The 21,122-nt window shown below is 35.2% G+C and overlaps 1 protein-coding gene across 1 annotated transcript in view; it reads left to right on the top strand.

Annotated features, from left to right (window-relative positions):
- The window catches only part of TTN (titin), a 238,651-nt gene that overhangs the window by 102,734 nt on the left and 114,795 nt on the right, over window positions 1-21,122 (top strand). The window contains exons 110-113 of the mRNA XM_056349795.1: window positions 14,922-15,002; window positions 15,627-15,710; window positions 16,340-16,420; window positions 16,715-16,798. Of these exons, the coding sequence (XP_056205770.1) occupies window positions 14,922-15,002; window positions 15,627-15,710; window positions 16,340-16,420; window positions 16,715-16,798 (330 nt within the window). The remainder of the gene's footprint in view (window positions 1-14,921; window positions 15,003-15,626; window positions 15,711-16,339; window positions 16,421-16,714; window positions 16,799-21,122) is intronic.

Below are 21,122 nucleotides of genomic sequence, written 5' to 3' on the forward strand. Positions count from 1 at the left end.
TGAGGAAGAAGTTCCTCAGTATGAAGAAGTTCCTCAATATGAAGAGGAAGAAGTCACACATTACAAAGAAGAAGCGGCTTATTACGAAGAGGAAGCTCCTGAATATGAGGAGGAAGAGTCAGAAGTTCCCCAGTATGAAGAGGAGGCTCCCCCACCAGTTAGAGGTATACTTTTGTGTGAGAAAAAGTAGTATCTTTTCATTCTGGTAATATACCAAAATTTTGGTTTAGTATGTTTCAGTGTGCTTTACAGTGTGCCTTTTTTCAACATGTTTAATGATTAGTATATGGTGTAGAAAATGTCTGATGGCTGTATGTCTTACTCTTCTACTACCTCTTGTCATGGTTTAACCCCAGCCAGTAGCTAAGTACCATGCAGCTGCTCTCTCACTCCACAAACCCGAAAAGGGATGGGGAGGAGAATTGGGAAGGAATGTAAAACTCAAGGGTTGAAACAAGAACAATTTAATAATTGAAATAAAATAAAACAAAAACAACAGTAATAATAACAACAACAGTAACATTGTTGTTATTATTACTACTACAACAACAATTATAATGAAAAGGAGAGAGAAGGAGAGAGGAAAAAGATCCAAAGGGAAGGGAGAAAAGAAAGCAAGTGATGCAATATAATTGCCCGCTACCCAATGACCAATGCCCAGCCAGTCCCTGAGCAGCGATTGGCAGGCCCCAGCCAATTCCACCCTGTTTAAATACTGAGCGTTACATTCTGTGGTATGGAATATCCTTTTGTCTAGTTCTGGCCAGCTGTCCTGGCTGTGTCCCCTCCCAATTTCTTGTGCTTTTCTAGCCTTCTTGCTGGCAGGGCCTGAGAAACTGAAAAGTCCTTGACATGGTACAAATATTACCTAGCAACAACTCAAAATATCTGTTATCAACACTGTTCTCACAACAAATCCAAAACACAGCATTGCAACAGCTACTGAGAAGGAAATTAATTCTATCCCAGCCTAAACCAGGACACCTCTATGAATTTCAGTGTTCTATACCATACATGTTCTTTCATCTTTCATATGAAGTCTGTATAACCCACTAAGAAAATTTGATTGAGCTTTATTTTATCCTTGTCTGGGGTTCAATTATGCTATCAGACTGTGATTAAAATACTTAGAAATGTTTATGAGAATTCTGCAATCACAGAAAAAAACTTTATCTAGAAAATAGGTAGTGTACTTGAAAATAAGTGAATTAAGAACACAAGTTGCATTGACTTTCTCTCAGAAGTCTTTATAACCCTATATTTTTTGTTTATTTCTGGAAGGGAATAATAGATTTTCATGGAAAGCAAAGATGTAAAAGTTCTATTAAATTGCCATTTTAAAATACTTAGGTGTTTTCCTTAGGAAAAATTTTTATGGTACTAGTATAAATTTTCAACATTGTTAGTACAGGATGAACATACTGATCACTACTTAGAGAGGACAACAAGGTCATGCCAAGATCTTGGTAATAAAGCCTTTCTGCATTGTAATAGAAAGATATAGACTATCTATATCCAATTTTCCAAAATTAAATAATCATCTAATGGTATGTAAAAATGTATATTTTCCAGTCCTGTTTCAAATCATTCCATAGTGTCTCTTCCCAAAAATGAAATTCAGAATTTTTTTTGCCTAATTAATAAATGCCAAAACTATGTTTAACATTGCTTGTACTAGAATTTTGACATATTGATTAACATATTTTCTCTAGTAGAGAAAAGGCCAATATGTACACGGCAAGAACCAGGTTAACCCTGAACAGGAAGATTAGGGTTACCTAAAATTTCCTTTGACTCTATCATAATAGTTAAGTTTAAGTCATATGTGCTCCAAACTTTCTTCAGTATGCTCAGAGCCAGTGGGGTTACTCTGCTGTCATCATAAAATTTGCATGGATATTTCTGGGTTCTGGACTACAAAAACCATCAAGATACATTTTAGTTGAAACTTTTACCTCACTGCAGTTAAAGGGAAAATCGATTTCAGCAGTCAAGATTTGTTTTTTTTTTTCATCAAAGTACATCACTCATAAACATTGCTGTTACCCAACAAATTGTGGTATAAACTGCTGGGCATTTATAATGTGTCCATAGTTCTGTGCTTGAAGTAAATCAATTGATACACTTAATGTGTTTGCTTTTTACATGTAGAAAGTACTTGGAGATTTCTAAGAAAGAAAATCTAATTAGCAATATATATTCAATACATATACAAAATTGGCTTATTCAACATGAACAGATGCAACCTATTACATATCTGAGAGGCATTAGGATGATGGCTCTAGGGGAAAATAAGGAGAAGTAGTGAAACCACTAAATATCAAATACAGCAATTCTATAGTAGTTTATTACATTTGTAATAAATTTGTAATTACATTTGTAATAAACATCAAAAATGGGAGGAAAAAATAAAATTGTATTCTAGCAAGTTTTCCCACCATAACACTTCTGAATCTGCTTTAACAGCTGGTTCTAAGAAGCCAAACTCTGTCTTAAGTCAATCCTTTGACCAGCAAGTAAGCTCTTGAAGTTAAAAATATTTTTATTGATGGCCTTAATGGCTTAGCAAGGAGAATGGACGCGATAGCAGTTAATATCTGTTTGCCATTTTATTTTGTCTTATTTTGTCTTAATAATCAAACCATGTTAAATCACAGCTTTATGTTTGGGGTATATATTCGTGACACTTGCTTGCACTTTGTGTTCCTGTTGTTTTGGAAGTAAATAGCTAAAACATTAATGGTATCTTTTAAGTGCCTGAAGTTCCTAAGAAGCCTGTTCCAGAGGAAAAAGTACCTATTATGAAGAAAAAAGAAGCTCCTCCAGCAAAAGGTATATATCCTCTCTTTGTATTAGCAGTCACCCTTTGAGTATGTAATTCACAGTACTTTACAGATGCCTTACTTGATCGTTACTTTTTTCTGTTCTTTTTAGAGAGGGCTCTTCATATGAAATGTTTGTGCTGCTGTCTTTTTTGTTTCTTTTCTGTTTTGGATAGCTTGTGGATTCTTTTTTAACCAAAATAATATTTTTTTTAAGTGCCTGAGGTGCCAAAGAAACCTGTACCTGAAAAGAAAGTTCAAGTGATGAAGAAAGAAGCTCCCCCAGCTAAAGGTATATGAACTTGTAATTACTTTTGATCAGAAAGGTCTCCTAGACTTCATTTATCTTCCCACTTGTGTTAAATACTAGGATAGTAAAAGGATTGTTGCTCTTAAGAATTGTGATTCTTTGTGTTTGTGTTTAATTGTTTAGTGTCACTGGCTTGTATGTCATAGTGGTTTAGATTCTTATGCCAAGCTCAATTTACCATAATATCTTACTAAGTTCCAGAAGTGCTGAGGAAACCCATGCCAGAAGAAAAGGTTCCTGTTCCTGTACCAAAAAAGAGGGAAGTTCCATCAGTGAAAGGTATATCAGCTCTTGACTGAATATGTTAAAAAAAAAACTTTAAAAATTGGTCTTTGTTCACCTGTCATCTTTAATGTAATGTAGAGTGAAGAGAGTTTTCTATTCTTGACAGTTCTTTGTCATTCCACTTTACTGATTCATATAGTTGTTGTTTAGCTTATGCTTAAAAAATTAAATTCTTAAACTACAACAATATTTTTAAAGTGCCTGAAGTACCAAAGAAACCTGTGCCAGATGAGAAGGTACTTGTCCCAGTGTCTAAAAAAGTGGAAGAACATCCACCAGACAAAGGTACACTGGTTTCTGGTTCAACAGTGTGATTCTAGTTTTGTTTCTTCAGCTTTAGAAGAATGCAAATAACAATCCCATTCCTTGTCCTGGTGTGTTTGAACCACTCACTGGCCTATGTTTGATCATAGCCACTGTATTGTGGACGTTTCTGTTAGTCATGGGTGCTGTGCTTAATCTACATTTATTCTCTATGTTTGTGTCCTGTATTTTCTGTCTTTTGGATCTTGTGTATCTAAATTATTTAAACTACTTGGTGTTCCAAGAACAGATACTTCAAAAGACAATGTACCTAAACAGCCAGACTTCACCCTTAGCCTTACTATGTGAAGTTGTAATGCTGTAGTCTCTATGTTTGTAAGTTTACATCGTGCATAAATCTGTGGATAAAATCAATGTTATCTTTCATACACAATTACATTTTAACATATTTGTATAGTTATGTTAATTACACAGTTATCACTTTAGTATGTTCTGTGTTACATTGAAAATTAATTTAAAATATCTTTAAAGTGCCTGAAGTGCCCAAGAAAGTTCCAGGAAAAAAAGTACCTGTCCCTGTACATAAAAAGCCAGAACCTCCACCAGCCAAAGGTATCTCTTCTTATAAATGAACATGTGTATGATGTTTGTTATTGTGTCTGTATGTTTGGTATTAGACATTAACTGATGTATTGTAGCAGTTTGTGACAAATGTACTTGCTAATTCATAGTCTTTAGCTTCTGTGTAAGTTGTCTCTCAGTTTCTGATGTTGTGTCTAAGTTTTCTACAATTAAATACTGTCTTTGAAGTGTCAGAAATTCCAAGACCTCCCCCTGAAAAGATACCTATGTTTGTTCCTAAAGAAGAAGAGGAGGAAGAGGAAGCTGTTCCAGAGATACCAGCAAAAGGTACACCATTCCTTCTTGAAAACTGTCACAGACCTTTGTTCAGTTCATTAAAAGATCTTCATCTCTATTAACTGTTTTAATTTGGATGTAAACCTTAATTATCCTTCTGAGGGGAGTTTTCTTCTTATTGTTGGTCTTTGTGACTTTTGTCTGTGATTTTAGTAGCTTTGGTGCTCTAAAATTAATTGAAAAATGCTTATTAAAACAATATCTTTAAAGTGCCAGAGGTGCCCAAGAGAGCTGTCCCAGAAGACAAAGTGCCTGTTGCAGTTCCTAAAGTAAAGAAAATTCCACCAGCCAAAGGTATATCACATCATGGTGTATGCAGATAATTCCTCTCCTTTGCATTTTCTTACTGCAGTGGAAGCTCATTTTAAAAATCAATTTATACTTGTGTAAAATCAGAGCCTTGGTTCTAGCACCCTGCTGCTCCCCTGTAGTGAGCAGTGCTAGGTCTCAGGCAGGGCTTGATTGTCCATTCTGTTATTGCCTTCAGCCCACTGAATAATTCATTGTGGTAACAATATTCAGAACTAATGTTTAAATTAATTTAAATTTTGTTTAAACAAAATATGTGGAATATTTTATGGGCCTTTACCCAGAAATTCTCCTATTCAGGGAGATCATTCTGACAAGTACCTCAAGAGTATGCTAAAACTCTAAAAGCCTTTTAGCTAAACTTATATAAAAATAAAATCAAGGCACAAATGACCATAAAAATAACCAGAAGATATACTCTAAATATGAAAGTCAAAGTGAAGGCAGAATATTGTAGAGGCTGCTGTTTGGTGCTAAGCAAATTCCACCACAGCAGCTCAGGTTTTTAGAAAAAAATTTGAAAAGCAAGACACTGGAAGTTTTTTATATAGAAAAATAGATGCTTATAATCTTCTACAACCTCGTCTTTGTAGCATATCTTGCTAATATTTTCTGTTGGCAATGACACTGTATAATTAAAATAGGCAAAAGAGTTAATTCTTATATAATCCTTATAACATAATTGCACTTTGCTGTTTTCAGGGAGTGAAAAATAAGGCAGTTTCTCTTATTTTTGTTACTGTTGTTACTTTAGAGTTGGTGTCCTTGTGTTTCATGTTATGGATTTTTCTTTGTGAAGTTGTGAAAGTAAAGTTCTTAAAATAATATCTTTAAAGTGCCTGAGGTGGCAAAGAGAGTTATGCCTGAAGAAAAGGTTCCCATTTTTGTTCCTGAGGAAGAAGAAGAGGAAACTATTTCCGAGGAAATCATACCAGCAAAAGGTACATGATCTTTTCTTGCAAGTTACCCATGAGATCTTTTGGCTTCATTAAAATTAATCTTCATTTCTTGTTCTAAGTTGTATGTAAATCTTAATGATCTTTCTGGGGAGCTTGTGATCTTGTTTCATGTTTTTTCATGCTTTTAATGCTCTGAAAGTAAGTTTAAAATATGTTTGCAAAATAATATCTTTAAAGAGCCAGAGATTCCTAAGAAACCTGTCTCAAAAGAAAAAATATCTGTACCCGCACCTGAGAAACTGAAGCTTCCTCCAGCAAAAGGTACATAAATTAACACCTAGGAAAATGTGCTGTTATTCAGTGTCTCTATTTTATTTTGTTTGTTATTTATGTTAGTTTTGTGTCCCTGCTGTCTTTCTGTATTGATGTCTCATGGTTCCTGTCAAATTCATAGCGAAATATAAGCTCTGAAGTGATTTGACTTGTTCAAGAAGTCTGCCTGTGGATATAAAGTGTCTTTTGTTTTTATTTCTGTTTCATCTTTAAAACATTTAAAATACGTTCTGCAGATCAGTTCTAATTTCATTAAGTCTGTTTGTATATGTTGTCTGTTGTCTTTCTCACACTACTGGTGGGTGACATTCTTAAAATAAAATAATGTCTTTAAAGTGCCTGAGATGCCTAAGAAACGTGTTCCTGAAGTGAAAGAACCTGTTCCTAAAAAGGTGCCACCTCCACCAGCCAAAGGTATTGCAGTTTCTAAATGCTGTTTTCATTAATAGATAACATTCTTCATTCAAGTTGAGTTTAGCAAGGGACATTTTATTATGTCTGTCTTGTACTATATTTGTCCCCATGCTATTTGTTTGTTTGTGATTTTCTGTTCTGCTGTTTGTAAGCTTTGGGCTCTGTGTCTATTTAAAAATTGTGCAAAAAACCCACTGAAGTTAGGTCCTATCTTTAAAGTACCCAAGGTGCCTGAGAAGGTTGTTCCTGAAAAGAAAGTCCTTGTTGCACCCCCTGAAAAAGTGGAGGTTCCAGCTGCAAAAGGTATATGTACTCCTGAATATAATTAATATGTATGCGAAAAATACTCTTGACTTTCTTCTGCTTTTGTCTTTGTTGTATGAGAATCCTGCTTAAATTTATGTTCAAACTCTTCATTAGCAGTGTTTACATTGTAGAAACATAAAGCTCTGTTTCTTGTGCTTTTTCACTTACACTGCTTTAAGGTGTTGTTTTTTAAAAAAAAAAATTCTAAAAGAAATCCATATTTTTAAAGTCCCTGAGGTGCCTAAAAGAGCTGTGGCAGAAGAGAAAGTGCCAGCTGTTGTTCCCAAACCCAAAGAACCAACACTGACTAAAGGTACAGATATATTTCTTCTTATTCCTCCCAAAGATTTGTTTTTCCTCCTCATTCTTAAAATCTTTTATAGTATATATACTGTTTGAGAAGAATGTTCTTATATTTTAATGTAAGAATCTTGTGGCTATCATGTACATTTTCTGTTCTATATGGATAGTCTTGACTAAATGTAAAAAAAAAAATAAAATATTGTAAGGTAGTAACAATAATACTGTTTCCAAAATGCCCAAAGTATCCAAGAAACCTGTCCAGAAAGAAAAAGTCCCTGTTCCTGCTCCTGTGGTGGAGAAGCATGAGTATACATATGAAGAGTATGAGAAGTATGAGACATATGAAGGTTTTGAAGAGTTTGAGGAGGTTCAGGAAACTGAAGAAATTGAGGCATATGAGGAACCTGAAGAACCTGAGAGATACAAGGAGATTCAGGAACAGGAATATGAAGAGGAGGCTGAGGAGAAAGAAGATGTCTACGAAAAGTATGCATTTAAGGAGAAGGAAGAGATCTATGAGAAATATGAGGAGGTATATGAGGAGGCGTACGAAATCCAACCAGCTATAGGTACATCAATTCATTATTTCTTTATTCTTATAGTTTCTTGAATTCTCAGCTACTGCTTAGGCCTTTTGGCCTGCTTTGGGTGTTTATTCATATTTTTCCCCATTTGTAGTCCTATGTATGTCTGTTGCTGGTAACGATAAATTCATTCAAAGATTGTTTCTCTCCTCCTCCTTCCTGAGGAATACTTCCCTTAAGAGTGGAATGGAAGGATTCCCCATCTGACAGCCCAAGAGTGAGCTAGTGTAGATATGACACAAACAAAGTAAATGATAATTTTCTGATACAGTTCAGCTTCAGCCTGAGCTAGATATTTTTATATGTTAACATTTGTTTCTTTTGCCCAGTTTAGCTCCTGTAAGTTACAGAGATGTTTAAATTCACGTAGGGCCTTCCTTCCCGTCATTTAAAGTTATGATCATAGGATCCCTCATGCCAAAGAGAAAGCATGTCTAAAATATACCAGAAAGATGTATGCTTATGTATTCCTTAGCTTTTGTTGCTCAAGAACTATTACGTAGCTGTTCAACTTGCCTCTGCATAAATGATGAGATGGTTCCTGTATAAAGGAGTGATTGCACTGCTTTCTGTGTTTGTATCTGTTGTAATTCCTCATAAATAACTAAAACCCCATAATTAAATATTTTTTAAAGTGCCTGAGGTGCCTAAAAGACCTCTGCTAGAAGAAAAAGTACCTGTTCCTGTTCCTAAAAAAGAAGCTCCACCAGCTAAAGGTACATCAACTATTAGATAAATTTAAAAACACAGCATTCTGCTTGAGTCTCTGAATCCCCATATCCAGTAATTTACCTATTCCTATTTGACTGCTAGACCTTTAACTTTCTTTTCAAAGACAGGAATTAAGTTACGAACAAAATAATATTTCTTTAACAAATCAAAACTGGTACAAATTACTTTCTGAGAACAAAGAAAGTGCAGGTAGGACCTTCAAGATTTAAATTTTGCTGTCACAATATAAGTGACATTTTATAGCTAATTATTGAAAATAAGCAGATGAATAAATGAATAAAAGTCTGTTGAGCTATAGCACCCTATCAGTGAAACACTAGTTCCCTACAGAATCCTAAAACACTATGACCTGCTTCAACCTCACAATTTGCTGGAGTGCATACAGTCCTGATGAGTGTTCTCTGTATCAGGCTGTACAAAAGAGAAGTATCATGAATAGCAATTGTCAGTGGATGCTAATCGAATATCTGTGCAAGTTTGGAGCTCTGTAACTTTCTGTTTAGAGCACTTAGTTTGCCAGAAATTCCATTTTGTGCTAATAAAATAGTTAACAAAAATTATATAATATGATAACACCACGATAATTGTTAGTTATTGTGAAAATAGTTGTTTCTCATATGAATTATCAGAATGAAATCAGTGGGAAAGGGTTTTGGGGTTTTTTTGCATAAAGACTTGGAGTTGATAGGAAATTGAAACCGTACCATATTCCCAGCTAGCATTAATTAGAGCTCATAGTTCATGAAACCAAATTGATAAGGCTTATCCTAGTCAAAAATTCATGTGAGCAGTGTTTTTCTTTCAGTGAAGTCTCTAGCTATGTGAACCCAAGCAAAACAGTCTGGATGAGTGGCTTGTAAGGTTGCCACTTAATAGCAATTGAGGACACCGTATTTTCTATTTTGCTAAATTTTCCAACTCTTTGTATTGTTTGCTTTTTGTTTAACTTCTATTCTTACATAATATTCGTACTGCAAAAGTTCTTAAAAAAACACTAATGTCTTTGAAGTGCCACCAGTGCTGAAGAAACCTGTTCCAAAAGAACAACTACGTGCTGTTCCTGAAAAGAAAGTGACTCCACCAGCTAAAGGTATACTACTTCTGCATTGTCTTCATTAATCGTGAGCTCTGATTTCAGTCTTTTGCCTTTATTATTTGTTGAGAAAGATGTGCATATGTTTAAAGTCCTCACAGGGTTTTTTTTCAACTGTTTGTGATTGAGTCTGTATTTGCCTGTTGGTTTCAAGTCATTTGTCGAAAATATGTGATAGTTGCTTTAAAAAAATGTGTGTTCTGTCATTAAACTACACATGAAAGTAGTTCAGAAAGGCATAATATTTTTATTTCTTCTGAAAAGGAAGGAGATTCCACCAACCCAATGTATGGCTATCTTTCAAGAATATATTTTAAATATGTTATTCTTCTGTGTAATCTTCAAAACTAACACAGTTGTTCTTTCAGGAAGCATTTAATCCTTTGTTGTTTCATGAATCTTCCTTGTTAGATTTGCTATTTCTCTTTCTAACTTCTTCCAAATAACTTTGAAAGCCCTAAAAGTAGATTGTATCTTAAAGGGCCAGCTGTTCTTGAAAGAACTGTCCCTGAAGAAAAGAAGCCTACACACACACCTGAAATAGAAGTTCCGTCAATAAAAGGTAAAGGAACCTTTGAAATGAGGTTCTGTGGAAAGGAAATATTGGTAGGTTTTTTCCCCACTAATATCTTCTAAAATGATCTTTATGTTCTTTACACCATGGCAAGAGTATCCAGTCTCTAAGTGCTCTAAGCGGATTCAGCTCTCAGTGATAGATGGACAACTGAGGCAGACATTTCAGATATGTGCTATACATGTGCTAAATATTAAATACATTGATTTATGAGTGAAAACATGCTGAGGAGGTGTCACCGCTTACACTACCATTACATAAAACTTTATAGCTTTTATATTTGTAATATAGCTGTGAACTTAGTTTAAACTGGAGTTTTGAAGCCAATACATCCGTCATGATATTGGTGGTGAAGTAATAGGGCAAGAGCTAGTAAGTTAAAACCATTAAAGCTGTTCTTTATATCAGGAGGAAACACATCACAATGCAGTGAGAAAAGCAAATGTTTTATGCTTTTTGACAGCAGCAAATATAAATTTATTCACATAAATAATTGTTCTAGCAAGACAATTCTAGAACTGTATAGTATTTCATTCTTGAAAAGGCACAGTATTTGGGACCTCAAAAGAACTTAGTTTTCTGGGTTTATTTCTGTTTGGTACTGCAAAAGCTGGAAATTATTTTGAGGTTACTAAAAGAAAGCTAATATCTTTGAAGTTCCTGAGTTTCACAAGAAAGCTGTCCTTGAAGAGAGAGTACCCACCATTACTCCTAGAGAAGAGGAGCCTCCTTTGTATGAAGGTACATCAATGACACATCTACCAAGCAGTAAATTGCAGAGAATATATCCATTCATGCGGTAGATTGTTCTGTAAAATGTGAGACATTTTGAATTCATATTTTTAATTATTTAAAAGTAACTTCCATCCACGTCTTTGAGACTCTCTCTACCCCCAACATTAGTTATAGTTTAGCATTTTTAGGATATTGTTTTCTCCCTCTAATAATCAGAGAAACATAAATAAGAGAGAAACTAAGTTTCTGATCCAGGAAAGCACTATAGCCACATTGGACCAAATAAATGATCTTAAGTAGACACTGGTTTAAGAGCCATACTGAGTAACAAGTATTTTTTGAGCCGGGGTAGAGATAGTGAACACCAAATGAGGACAGGTGAAATTCAGTTACAATTTCTATCTAATACACAGACCTAAGTAACTAGAAAATAAAACTAAATATTTCAGCAAACTTGTATTTTAGTAATTGGGAGTGGTCACTTCTAGCAAAAGTAGGTAAATGATCAGGCTGAAATGAGATACCTAAATAATTTATGTTCAAACAGCTCTTTGTCAATTTACATGTCTGCATTTTTGTATTGTAAGTTGTCTTTCTAATCTTGTCTTGTAAATAATATTAAAGTATGTAAAATAATATCTTTAAAGAGCCTGAAGTTCACAGAGAAGTTCCAATAGAAGAAAAAGTCCCTATTGTTATTCCTAGTGAACCGGAAGCTCCACCATCTAAAGGTACAACCAACTTTGCAAGCAATCTATAAAGTAACACATTCTCTACAAATTAGTTATTAATCTTCATCATTCCATCTATGTGCTAATCTGTTATTTAATGTGTTTATTCTAATGTTTCCTTAGATGCTATATGTCTGTCATTGCTTCTATGTTACTTACATTTTGTATAATGTTCTTTAAAAAATGTGGTATCTTTGAAGTACCTGCAGTGACAAAGAAAACTGTCCCACGGAAGAAAATACCTGCTGTTGTACCTACAGAAGAAGCTCCTCCAGCTAAAGGTACATGACCTCCAAATGAATTTTCTTCTAGCCTCTTTCAAAAGTGAGGTACCAAGTGAAAAAAAACAACATGCTTGCTTTTCTTGAACAGTATGACCAGGTGCTATGTACAGTTTTCTTCCATTTGATCTCTTGTTGTAAATTTTGTCTGTTTGTTTGTTTTTATCTTAGAAAGACAGCATACATACAGGGAGATCAGAGATTAAAAATGCAAACATTTTGTGACCATTTACAAAGAATTCAAAAAATACTTCAACATCTTTCTTCATATGTTAAACTAATTAACAACTAAGAATAATTCATCATTCAGGAAAACAAATTCAAAGAGCATTTTCTCTACGTTATTTCAGTGCTGAACAACTCTATAGATGTTTAAAACAGTATTTAGTTAATTGCACTGGAGTTTTGCCTTGCAAAATAGGTAATTTTGAAATTTCAAAAAAAATAAAACCTTTTAAATTGCCAAAATTGCTAGATACTGTTTGATAAGAAAAAAAACCCTAACTACTATCTTTTCAGAGAAGACAAATTCAGACCTGTAAGCACTAGGAGTTAAAAAAAAAAAGTGAACTCTAGAAAGTTGGTGAGGTGTATTCACAGGTTAATACCATGTATTTTCATATTGTTCTGGTGGCATTTGTTACTGTTTTACAAAGTTGTACTACTTATTTCCTAGTGCAAATGTCTAAAATAAACCAATATTTTTAAGTTCCTGAAGTACCAAAGAAAGCTGTCCACAAAGAAAAAATACCTCCTGCTCTACCTAAAGAAGCAGCTTCACACCTTAAAGGTACAAAAAATTTTAATTAGGATTTGAAGGATAAAAAAATATGTTTTCATATATAAATCTTTAATTATTTTGAAAGCATCGTGTCTACCATAAACTAGAGTTTAGTTAGCAGCTTTGGTTAGCTGCAACAGTATAAAACTGATTTTTTAAAAAAATTTAAAATGTATCACCTATATTTGTTCCTAAGGGGAAAATTAGCTTTATGTGCAAAAGAAATTGTGAGGGACTCCAACTTGAGATCAGTCTGGGTGTGGGTGGGGACTGGTGCAGGAACAGAAAAAGTGACAGCTTAGATAGACAGGGCCTATCTCTTTGTACTCAAGGAAGTACCTCATTTTAGGACATACCACACATCTTTCTTCTGGCAAGCTGCAGAGGTCAGATCAGGGTAGAATATGAGACTCTTTTCTTCCCTCATTGGAAAGAATCCTAATTTTGAGGATAGGTATAAAATAGAGCATCTGTCTTAAGATGAACTTGCATATGTAGTTGCATTTGTTCTTTAACAATGTCTTTTTTTCTGAAGATATTCTAAGTTAATTTAAGTATTTAAACTAATATCTTTCAAGTACATGAAGTTTATGAGGAGATGCACATAGAAGAAGAAATTTCTACTGTTCGTAGAAAAGAGGAGGCTCTAGCACCTAGAGGTATATATCTTCATCATCTCTTCCTGCAATTTGCAAAGTCATGAACTCCAGGAAAATTAAATTATTCATGTTGGTGGCTTAGTTCTTGTTCAATGTAATTAATATTTGTGTTCATTCTTTTAGTACCTTACTTACATTACAAACTTTGGATATTTTATGAATTTTATTTCTGTTCTGTATAAAGTCTTATAATGAACTAATATCTTTAAAGTGTCCACAGTCATTAAGAAATCTGTACTAGAAGAAAAAGTGCCTATTGCTGTGACTAAAAAACCAGAACCTACTCCTTTGCCTAAAAGACCAGAATCTCCACCATCTAAAGGTACTTTGATAGCCTAATGGAACTGAGGTCTTTGCTGATAACATCTTTTTCTGTTTCTTACATCATTTCTGATTTAATTGTTCATAGTCCACTTGTGTCAGATTTGTGGTATTTATGTTGTATATGTCCCTTTTCCTGTTTCTCAACTTGTCTTTAAGTCAAAAAATTAAAATTAAAATCAGTAAATAACTTTCAAGTGCCTGATTTGCCCAAGAAAAGTATTCCTGAAGAGAAACCTGTCCCTCTGTCTAAAAAGCCAGAAGCTCCACCTGCAAAAGATATAGGTCAACCTATCCTTTCCTTCTCCTTTTTGTTCAGCTTTCTTCCATCCCTTATTTTGTTGTTGTCAAATCATTAAAAATTAGTTGAGTTTCTCTTATTCTTCTGCCCAAGAGCAATCCATTATGATGGCAGAATTGTCACAGAAACTAGTCAAAGGGACTAAAAATAAGGACAATGCTAGCTGAGTCAACATACAGTGAGATTTACAGAAAAAACATTTTCACTTCATAGGAGTTTATAGGTGCTGTAAACAGCCTCAGAAATTCTATCAATACTCAAGCAAGAAGTATATATGTACTTCCTCTTTCACATTGCTCGTGTTAAACTATGGGGTCAATTAATTTTGAATGGACATAGCATAAGGCACAGAAAGCAGCTGTGACATTTCATTCAGACGTTTTAGAAGTCTGTCTGAACTAGCAGTTTGTGTGGCATGACACCACTGTATGACAAAAGATCTCCAGCAAAGTTGCTTCAAACTTTGCCAGAGGGATAGAACCACAGAGACTTTTTTTAAACTTGTAGCTGTTTTCATGGTATCCTTATACATCTACTTGTTTTGTCATATTTCTCTGTATTGCATGTTTTATTTTCACAATTCTTAGTAGCAGACTAATATCTTTAAAGTGTCCAAGGTACCTAAGAAATCTGTCTCAGGAGAGAAAGTAAATGCTGCTGTGCCTAAAAAGCTAAAAGTAACACCACCTAAAGCTTATATGTCAATAATTGTGACTCTCTGAGGAGATTTCTCTTTCTCTTGGTCAGTAAGTTTTACAGTAGAAGAAAGAATTAACCTTCATTTCCCATTTACAAAAAATCCTAGTAGTATGTAATAGTATACAATATTTTTTGCATGATGTATCTCTTTATATCTGACCTTATGTTTCTTTCTTTTATGCTTCTTGTGAGACTCTTTCTTCTTAATAATTTACATATTTTTGAGTGCTTTAAATATAATAAAAATGAATGCTGTTTTCTTTAAAGTGCCAGAGGTGCCCAAGAAAACCCCAGAAGAGGAAGTGCCCATTGCTGTGCCTAAAAAACCAGAACCACCACCAGTCAAAGGTATGTTGCACAAAAGATAACTAAAATTTGGAAGAGAAAAAAACTCTGCCTTGATTGATTATTTTTTTGAATGTATGTTGGTGTTGTCCTGTTACTTTTATTATCTGTGCTTACAGTTCCATATATGCTACCATTTTGAAAATTCGTCTTGAATCATTGCTGTAATCAGTCTACTAGAAATACTGATGTGGCTGGGCAGAGATAAGACTGATACTTGAGAACTACAGCAGAAATCCTAAAGAGAAATCAGGGCTTCTGTGATCTGAAATACTCCCAGCTGACAGTGAAAAATTAACCCCAGAAGAGAGGTTAAGAATTTCACAGTATAGAATAAGTGATACAGGTGTCTAAAACAGGAGAAACCCTCCATGCATAGATGAAAAATTTATACCAAGAAGCCATCAGGCATAGGGGAATGTGACAAGGAATACAGAACGCACAATGGTAGCCTTAGTCAGATGGAGATTTGGGACATTGTTTAATAAAATGGAAAAAATAATGTAATGTAGAAGAAGAAACTCCAAAAGACTCTGAGGTGTTTCCTCAGAATTTACAGGGCCATGAAAGGACTGTAAGTGAATAAAAATGTCATATAATAACCAAAAATAATCTCTTTCCTTAAAGTGCCTGAAGCACCCAAGCAAGTAGTTGTAGAAGAGAAGATCAAAGTTGCTGTACCTAAAAAGCCAGAAGTACCACCAGCTAAAGGTACTTGTCATTAATAAACCCATGGAAATAATCTTTCTTACCTTCAATGATAAAACCTTTTGATACTATTTCCCCACCTTTCTATCTTAGAAACTGTGATTTTTGTATTTAATTTTTTGGAGCAGCCTCTTTATTCTTCTCAAATGACTCTTGATCAATATTGAGAGCAAAAAGCCTATTTAGTAAAGGGTATGATGTTTAATTGATGTTACCTTGTAATCCTTTTGTTTGTTTTCTTTTTCCACTTCAATGCTATTTAAATTCTTCAAATTCTTGGTATTAACATGATTATTAATTTTAAAGTGCCAGAAGTGCCCAAGAAAATCCCAGATGAGAAAATACCAGTTGCGGAGCCTAAAAAACCAGCGGTTCCACCAGCTAAAGGTACTTGTCATTATGATAAAATTAACAGAATCAAAAACATCACTCTTTTATTATTTTAACACTATATAAAACAGTACCCAAGATCTCCGTTAGAATTGTCTTCTGTGGTCAAAGGTTTTTCAAGTGAACAAATGTGTTGTGTGAAAAAAATAGATCTTAGCAATTAGTGTTCTCATACTGTTCTGCTGTTATGCTTTAATGTTGTTCTGAAATTCTTATAGTAAAAGTTATTAATATTTTTCAAGTGCCCGAGGTACCAAAGAAAGTGGTCCCAGAAGAGGTTTCAGTTAAAGTACCAAAGAAACCAGAACCTCCACCAACTAAAGGTAACTGCTGTACACAATTAATGAAAAAAAACCCCTTCCTTGTCTAGGGTCCCGTTTTAACATATTGGTAATTTACTATAAATGTTCTATAAAATATTTATGTTATTTAAATTATTGTTTTTACATCTGTACCTCAGTGACACATCAGAGAGAATATTCTGTAGGCAAAGAAAAATTGATACATCCAGGACCACTGATTATTTTGATGTCCCTGAGATTTACTTTTTCTTAGTGTCTTGATGCTGCAGACACATTTGAATTTAATACAAACAAAATTAATTACTTTCTTTAAAGTGCCTGAGGTGCCAAAGAAAGTGGTTTCAGAAGAAAAAGTACACATTGAAGTTCCTAAGAAACCAGAACCTCCACCACCTAAAGGTACATGTTCAATACCAATAAAATTGCACAGAAAATTTAATCCATTTTTCTAAATATTATCTTTTTTATGTTTGTGTTATCCTCTTTTTTATATTCTAATATTTATAAATGTTACAGATTGTGTTGTCTTCTTCACTTGTGAATAGCTTCTAGTAAGCAACAATGGCTATTAATACTGTGCATCTAGCAATATGAAAAAAACCCAAAACTTATAAATAAGCTTGTTTGTTTGGGGTTTTTTTTCTGTTGCTGTTTGATAATTTTCACCTTGGAGCTATTGTTGCCTTTGTAATTCCTATTCTTCAAACTCCTGAAATTAAAACAAATAAATATATTTAAAGAACCTGAAGTGCCGAAGAAAGTTGTTCCAGAAAAGAAAATACCTGTGCCTAAAGAACCAGAACCTGTGATTGTCCCAGAACCAGAGGCTGCACCTGAAGGACCAGAACCTCTACCAGAGGAAGGTAAATCTCAACACTAATAAAATAACAAAGGCAATATTTTTCCTTTTTTTTTAACACTGTGATTTTCCAGGCCTTCTGTTTTCTGAGATTCTGATTTATGCTTGTTCTATGTGTCTGCGTATGTGTGTGAAACAGACATACGTGGGGTTTTTTGAAGAATAGTGACAAATCCTGGATGTTTGAATTGCCTGCATTTTATGCTTAAATTAAATTTTTACTATTTTGGATTATTCTTACTATTCTGCCTCCTTGGGTTCATGGAAACAATGACAGCTAATATCTTTAAAGTGACAGTAGTAGAAGAAAACAAAGAACCTCTTCTAGTAGCTAAAAGCAGAAGACATTAATGAAATTGAAATACCAGAAGCTCCACCAAGAAAAACTAGATTCTGTCACTGTTACTTCTTGAAAGAGTCTTCATCTTATTACCTGCAATGTTATTAATATCTTTTGTCCTGTCCATTCTGTTTATAATTATCATGGATTTCATTTATAGCATAAGTTATACTATCAGTGCATGTAAGCGCATGAGGCTTGTGAGGGGGATGTGTGTGTACATTTGAGAGAAAAGGGAGAAGAGCCAGTATATAGTATAATCATCATTAAAAAGGTCAACATAAGTGGTTGGTACCTGATAAGCTTTTAGTGTTTTTATGTGGTTTTGTTTCATGATTCACTTAAATTTGCTATGATTGTCAGTGCAGTTGTTAAATTCAGAACTAATAACTTTTATGTACATAAAGTGGCCAAGACAACTTTCCCAGAAAAGAAAGTACCTGTTCCAGTTTCCCGAAAACCAAAGGCCATTGCAGGACACCCAAAACCAAAGCCTCAAGAAGTAGAACCTCAAGAACTGGAATCTGCTGGCATAGCCCTAAAACAAAAGCTTTTTATGGCACCCCAAAAACTAGAGCATGTGGCATCTGAGAAGCCCAAGACTGTTTTGGTATCCCAACAACCAGAATCTGTTGTGGTGCCTGAGAAACCAGAATTTCTTGTCGTAACTGAGGAACCCAAGCCTGATGTGACATCCCAGAAACTAAAGCATGGTGTGATACCCCCAAAACAAGAGCCTATTGTGGAATCCCGAAAACCAGAGCATATTGTAGCACCTGTGGAACCAGAGTTTGCTGTGGTGCCTGAGAAATCCAAGCTTGATGCACCACCCCAAAAGCTAAAGCATGGTGTGATGCCCTCAAAACAAAAGCCTGTTCTGGAACCCCAAAAGCCAGAGCTATTCATGGCCCCTGAGGAATCTGAGCGCACTGGGGTGCCTGAGGAGTCAGAGACAGTTGTATCAATCAAAAAATCAGACCGTGTTGTGGTGCCCCCCAAACCAAAACCTTTTGCTCCACCCAAAAAACCAGAGGTTGTTGTAGCACCTGAAGAAACAGAGTTTATTGCAGAGTTCAAAAAATCAGTCACTATTGAAGTGTCCAGAAAATCAAAGACTGTTGTGGCTCCCTGCAAGCCAGAACCTGTCATGGTGCCTGAGGAAACAGACTCAGTTTTAGCATCCCCAAGACTAAAGCCTTCTACAGCACTTCGAAAACCAAAGCCTGAAGTGGCATCTGAAGAACCAGAGCCTGTTTTGGCACCTGAGAAACCACCACCAGCTGAGCTGACTGAAAAGCAAGAGAGTGTTGCTATACCTAAAAAACAAACAGCTCCACGGTCTAAAGGTACCTCTTATGAATAGGATCTTTTCTCCTTCTCTTGAGCATACTATGTTTTCCTGCTTGTTTTGAAGTTTAATGTATATAACTAAAAGTTACTAATATCTTTAAAGAGCCTGCAGTGCCCAAAAAGTCTGTACCAGAAGAGAAAATTCCTGTAGCTGTTCCTGAAAAATCAGAACCTCCGTCAGTCAGAGGTACATGTTATCATGAATACATGATAAACACTCCTAATCTTCTCTTAAGCATTATCTTAACCTCTTGTTGTCTGTCATTTCAAATCTGAGGCTTTAAATGATGCTTGCTAAACAAATCACACTGAGTATGAGTGTGTCAAACTGTTACTTCAGAACATTTGTATTGTCCTCTGTGTTTCAGCGTCTGTGCTTATGTTTAGTTGTATTATAATTGTAAAATGAAATGCACTAATATCTTTGAAGTGCCTGAGATGCCTGAGAGGGCTGTCCCAGAGGAGAAAGTGCCCACTGCTGTACCTAAAAAACCAGGAGCTCCACTTGCTAAAGGTACATACCACCATGATTATCATCATAAAGATGGAGTTTGTTTTTACAGTCAATCTAATTTTAAATTGATCTTTCACTATATACTTTGGTATGTAAAATGTGAGAGATGTACCAAATATGAATTGCTGTTCAGGTTTGTCAAATGTTTGCTCAACTAAAACCACCCAAACTTTTGTTGTACTGGGGGTTTTTTGGCATTTTCAAAAAGTTCAGGATATAAGATTTGATTTCTTAGGCTACAGAATTAAACCAAGCAGTATGATGAACTCCTGTCTACCAATAAATGCCAAAGCTTTATGGATACTAACAAGAGAATGAATGCATAAACTGCTGCTCACATTATTAGAAGGGATGGTTTAGTACATGGATTAGTGGGACTTGGCAGTATTAGGTTTATGGTTGGACTAAATGATCTTAAAGATCTTTTCCAACTTAAACGAGTCTATGATTCTGTGACAAAGGACAAAATAAGCAGAAAGTAGCAGTTTCTGTACATAAAGCAAAGTAATTGCAAATATCTCTATGTACCTGTGTTGCCATGGGTAGCATCATGAAGCAGAACCTTTTCTTTGAACTGTTAATTATAATGTGCCTGTATTTTGGTCATATGTCAACATTCTCCACTCTGTGGTTTGTGAAGTTTTTGTATTGTATGAATAACACCAAAGAGCTCTAAAGTTCCTGTGAACACTGAATTCACTGAGCCTTGTAAGAGGCATTTATTTTCTCAGATTAATCAGGATGAGAGACTTTATAATTGAAATACCAAAAAAACAGTTTAAGATACTTTAAAACTGTACATACCATAGGTTGATGCAGTGCTGCATGATTACATTTCCTTTAGAAAGTCCCAAGCGCTGGCCAGATGTTGTGGTTTAACCCTGGCCAGCAACTCAGCACCACACAGCCGCTTGGTCACTGCCCCCCCGCCCCCCCCAGAGGGATGGGAAGGAGGATCAGAAAGGCATGTAAAACTCAAAGGTTGAGATAAGAACAATTTAATAGGTAAAGCAAAAGCTGTGCATGCAAGCAAAGCAAAGCAAGGATTTCATTCCCCACTGCCCATGGGCAGGCAGGTGCTCAGCCATCCCCAGGGAAGCTGAGCTCCATCACGCATAATGGTTACTTGGGAAGACAAACGCCATAATGCCAGATGTCCCCCAATTCCTTCTTTTTCCCTCAGTTTATATACTCACCATGACGTCATATGGTATGGAATACCCCTTTGGCTAGCCTGGGTCACCTGTCCTGGCTGTGTCCCCCCCAGTTTCCCGTGCTCCTCCAGCCCTCTGGCTGGCAGGGCCCAAGGAACTGAAAAGTCCTTGATTTAGTGTAAAGACTACCCAGCAACAACTAAAAACACCAGTGTCCTATCAACATTGTTCTCACATCAGAGCCAAACCACAGCACTGTACTAGCTACCAAGAAGAAAATTAACTCTATCCCAGCTGAAACCAGGACACCAGAAAAGTGAGCATTCCCTCTGCCACCAGATTTTGTCCATATGAAATACAGTGACATTCCTCAAGTCACTATATAAATATCACTCACAGTGATATATAAAGCACTTAAAGAACATAAATTAATATTACAGGAAACAGTTGTAAGCAGCATCTAGTGATTAAAATAGAAGCCAGAGCTGTTACAGGAAACAATGTGC

Source organism: Falco biarmicus, chromosome 8 (assembly GCF_023638135.1).
Source record: "Falco biarmicus isolate bFalBia1 chromosome 8, bFalBia1.pri, whole genome shotgun sequence".
Taxonomy (NCBI): Eukaryota; Metazoa; Chordata; class Aves; order Falconiformes; family Falconidae; genus Falco; species Falco biarmicus.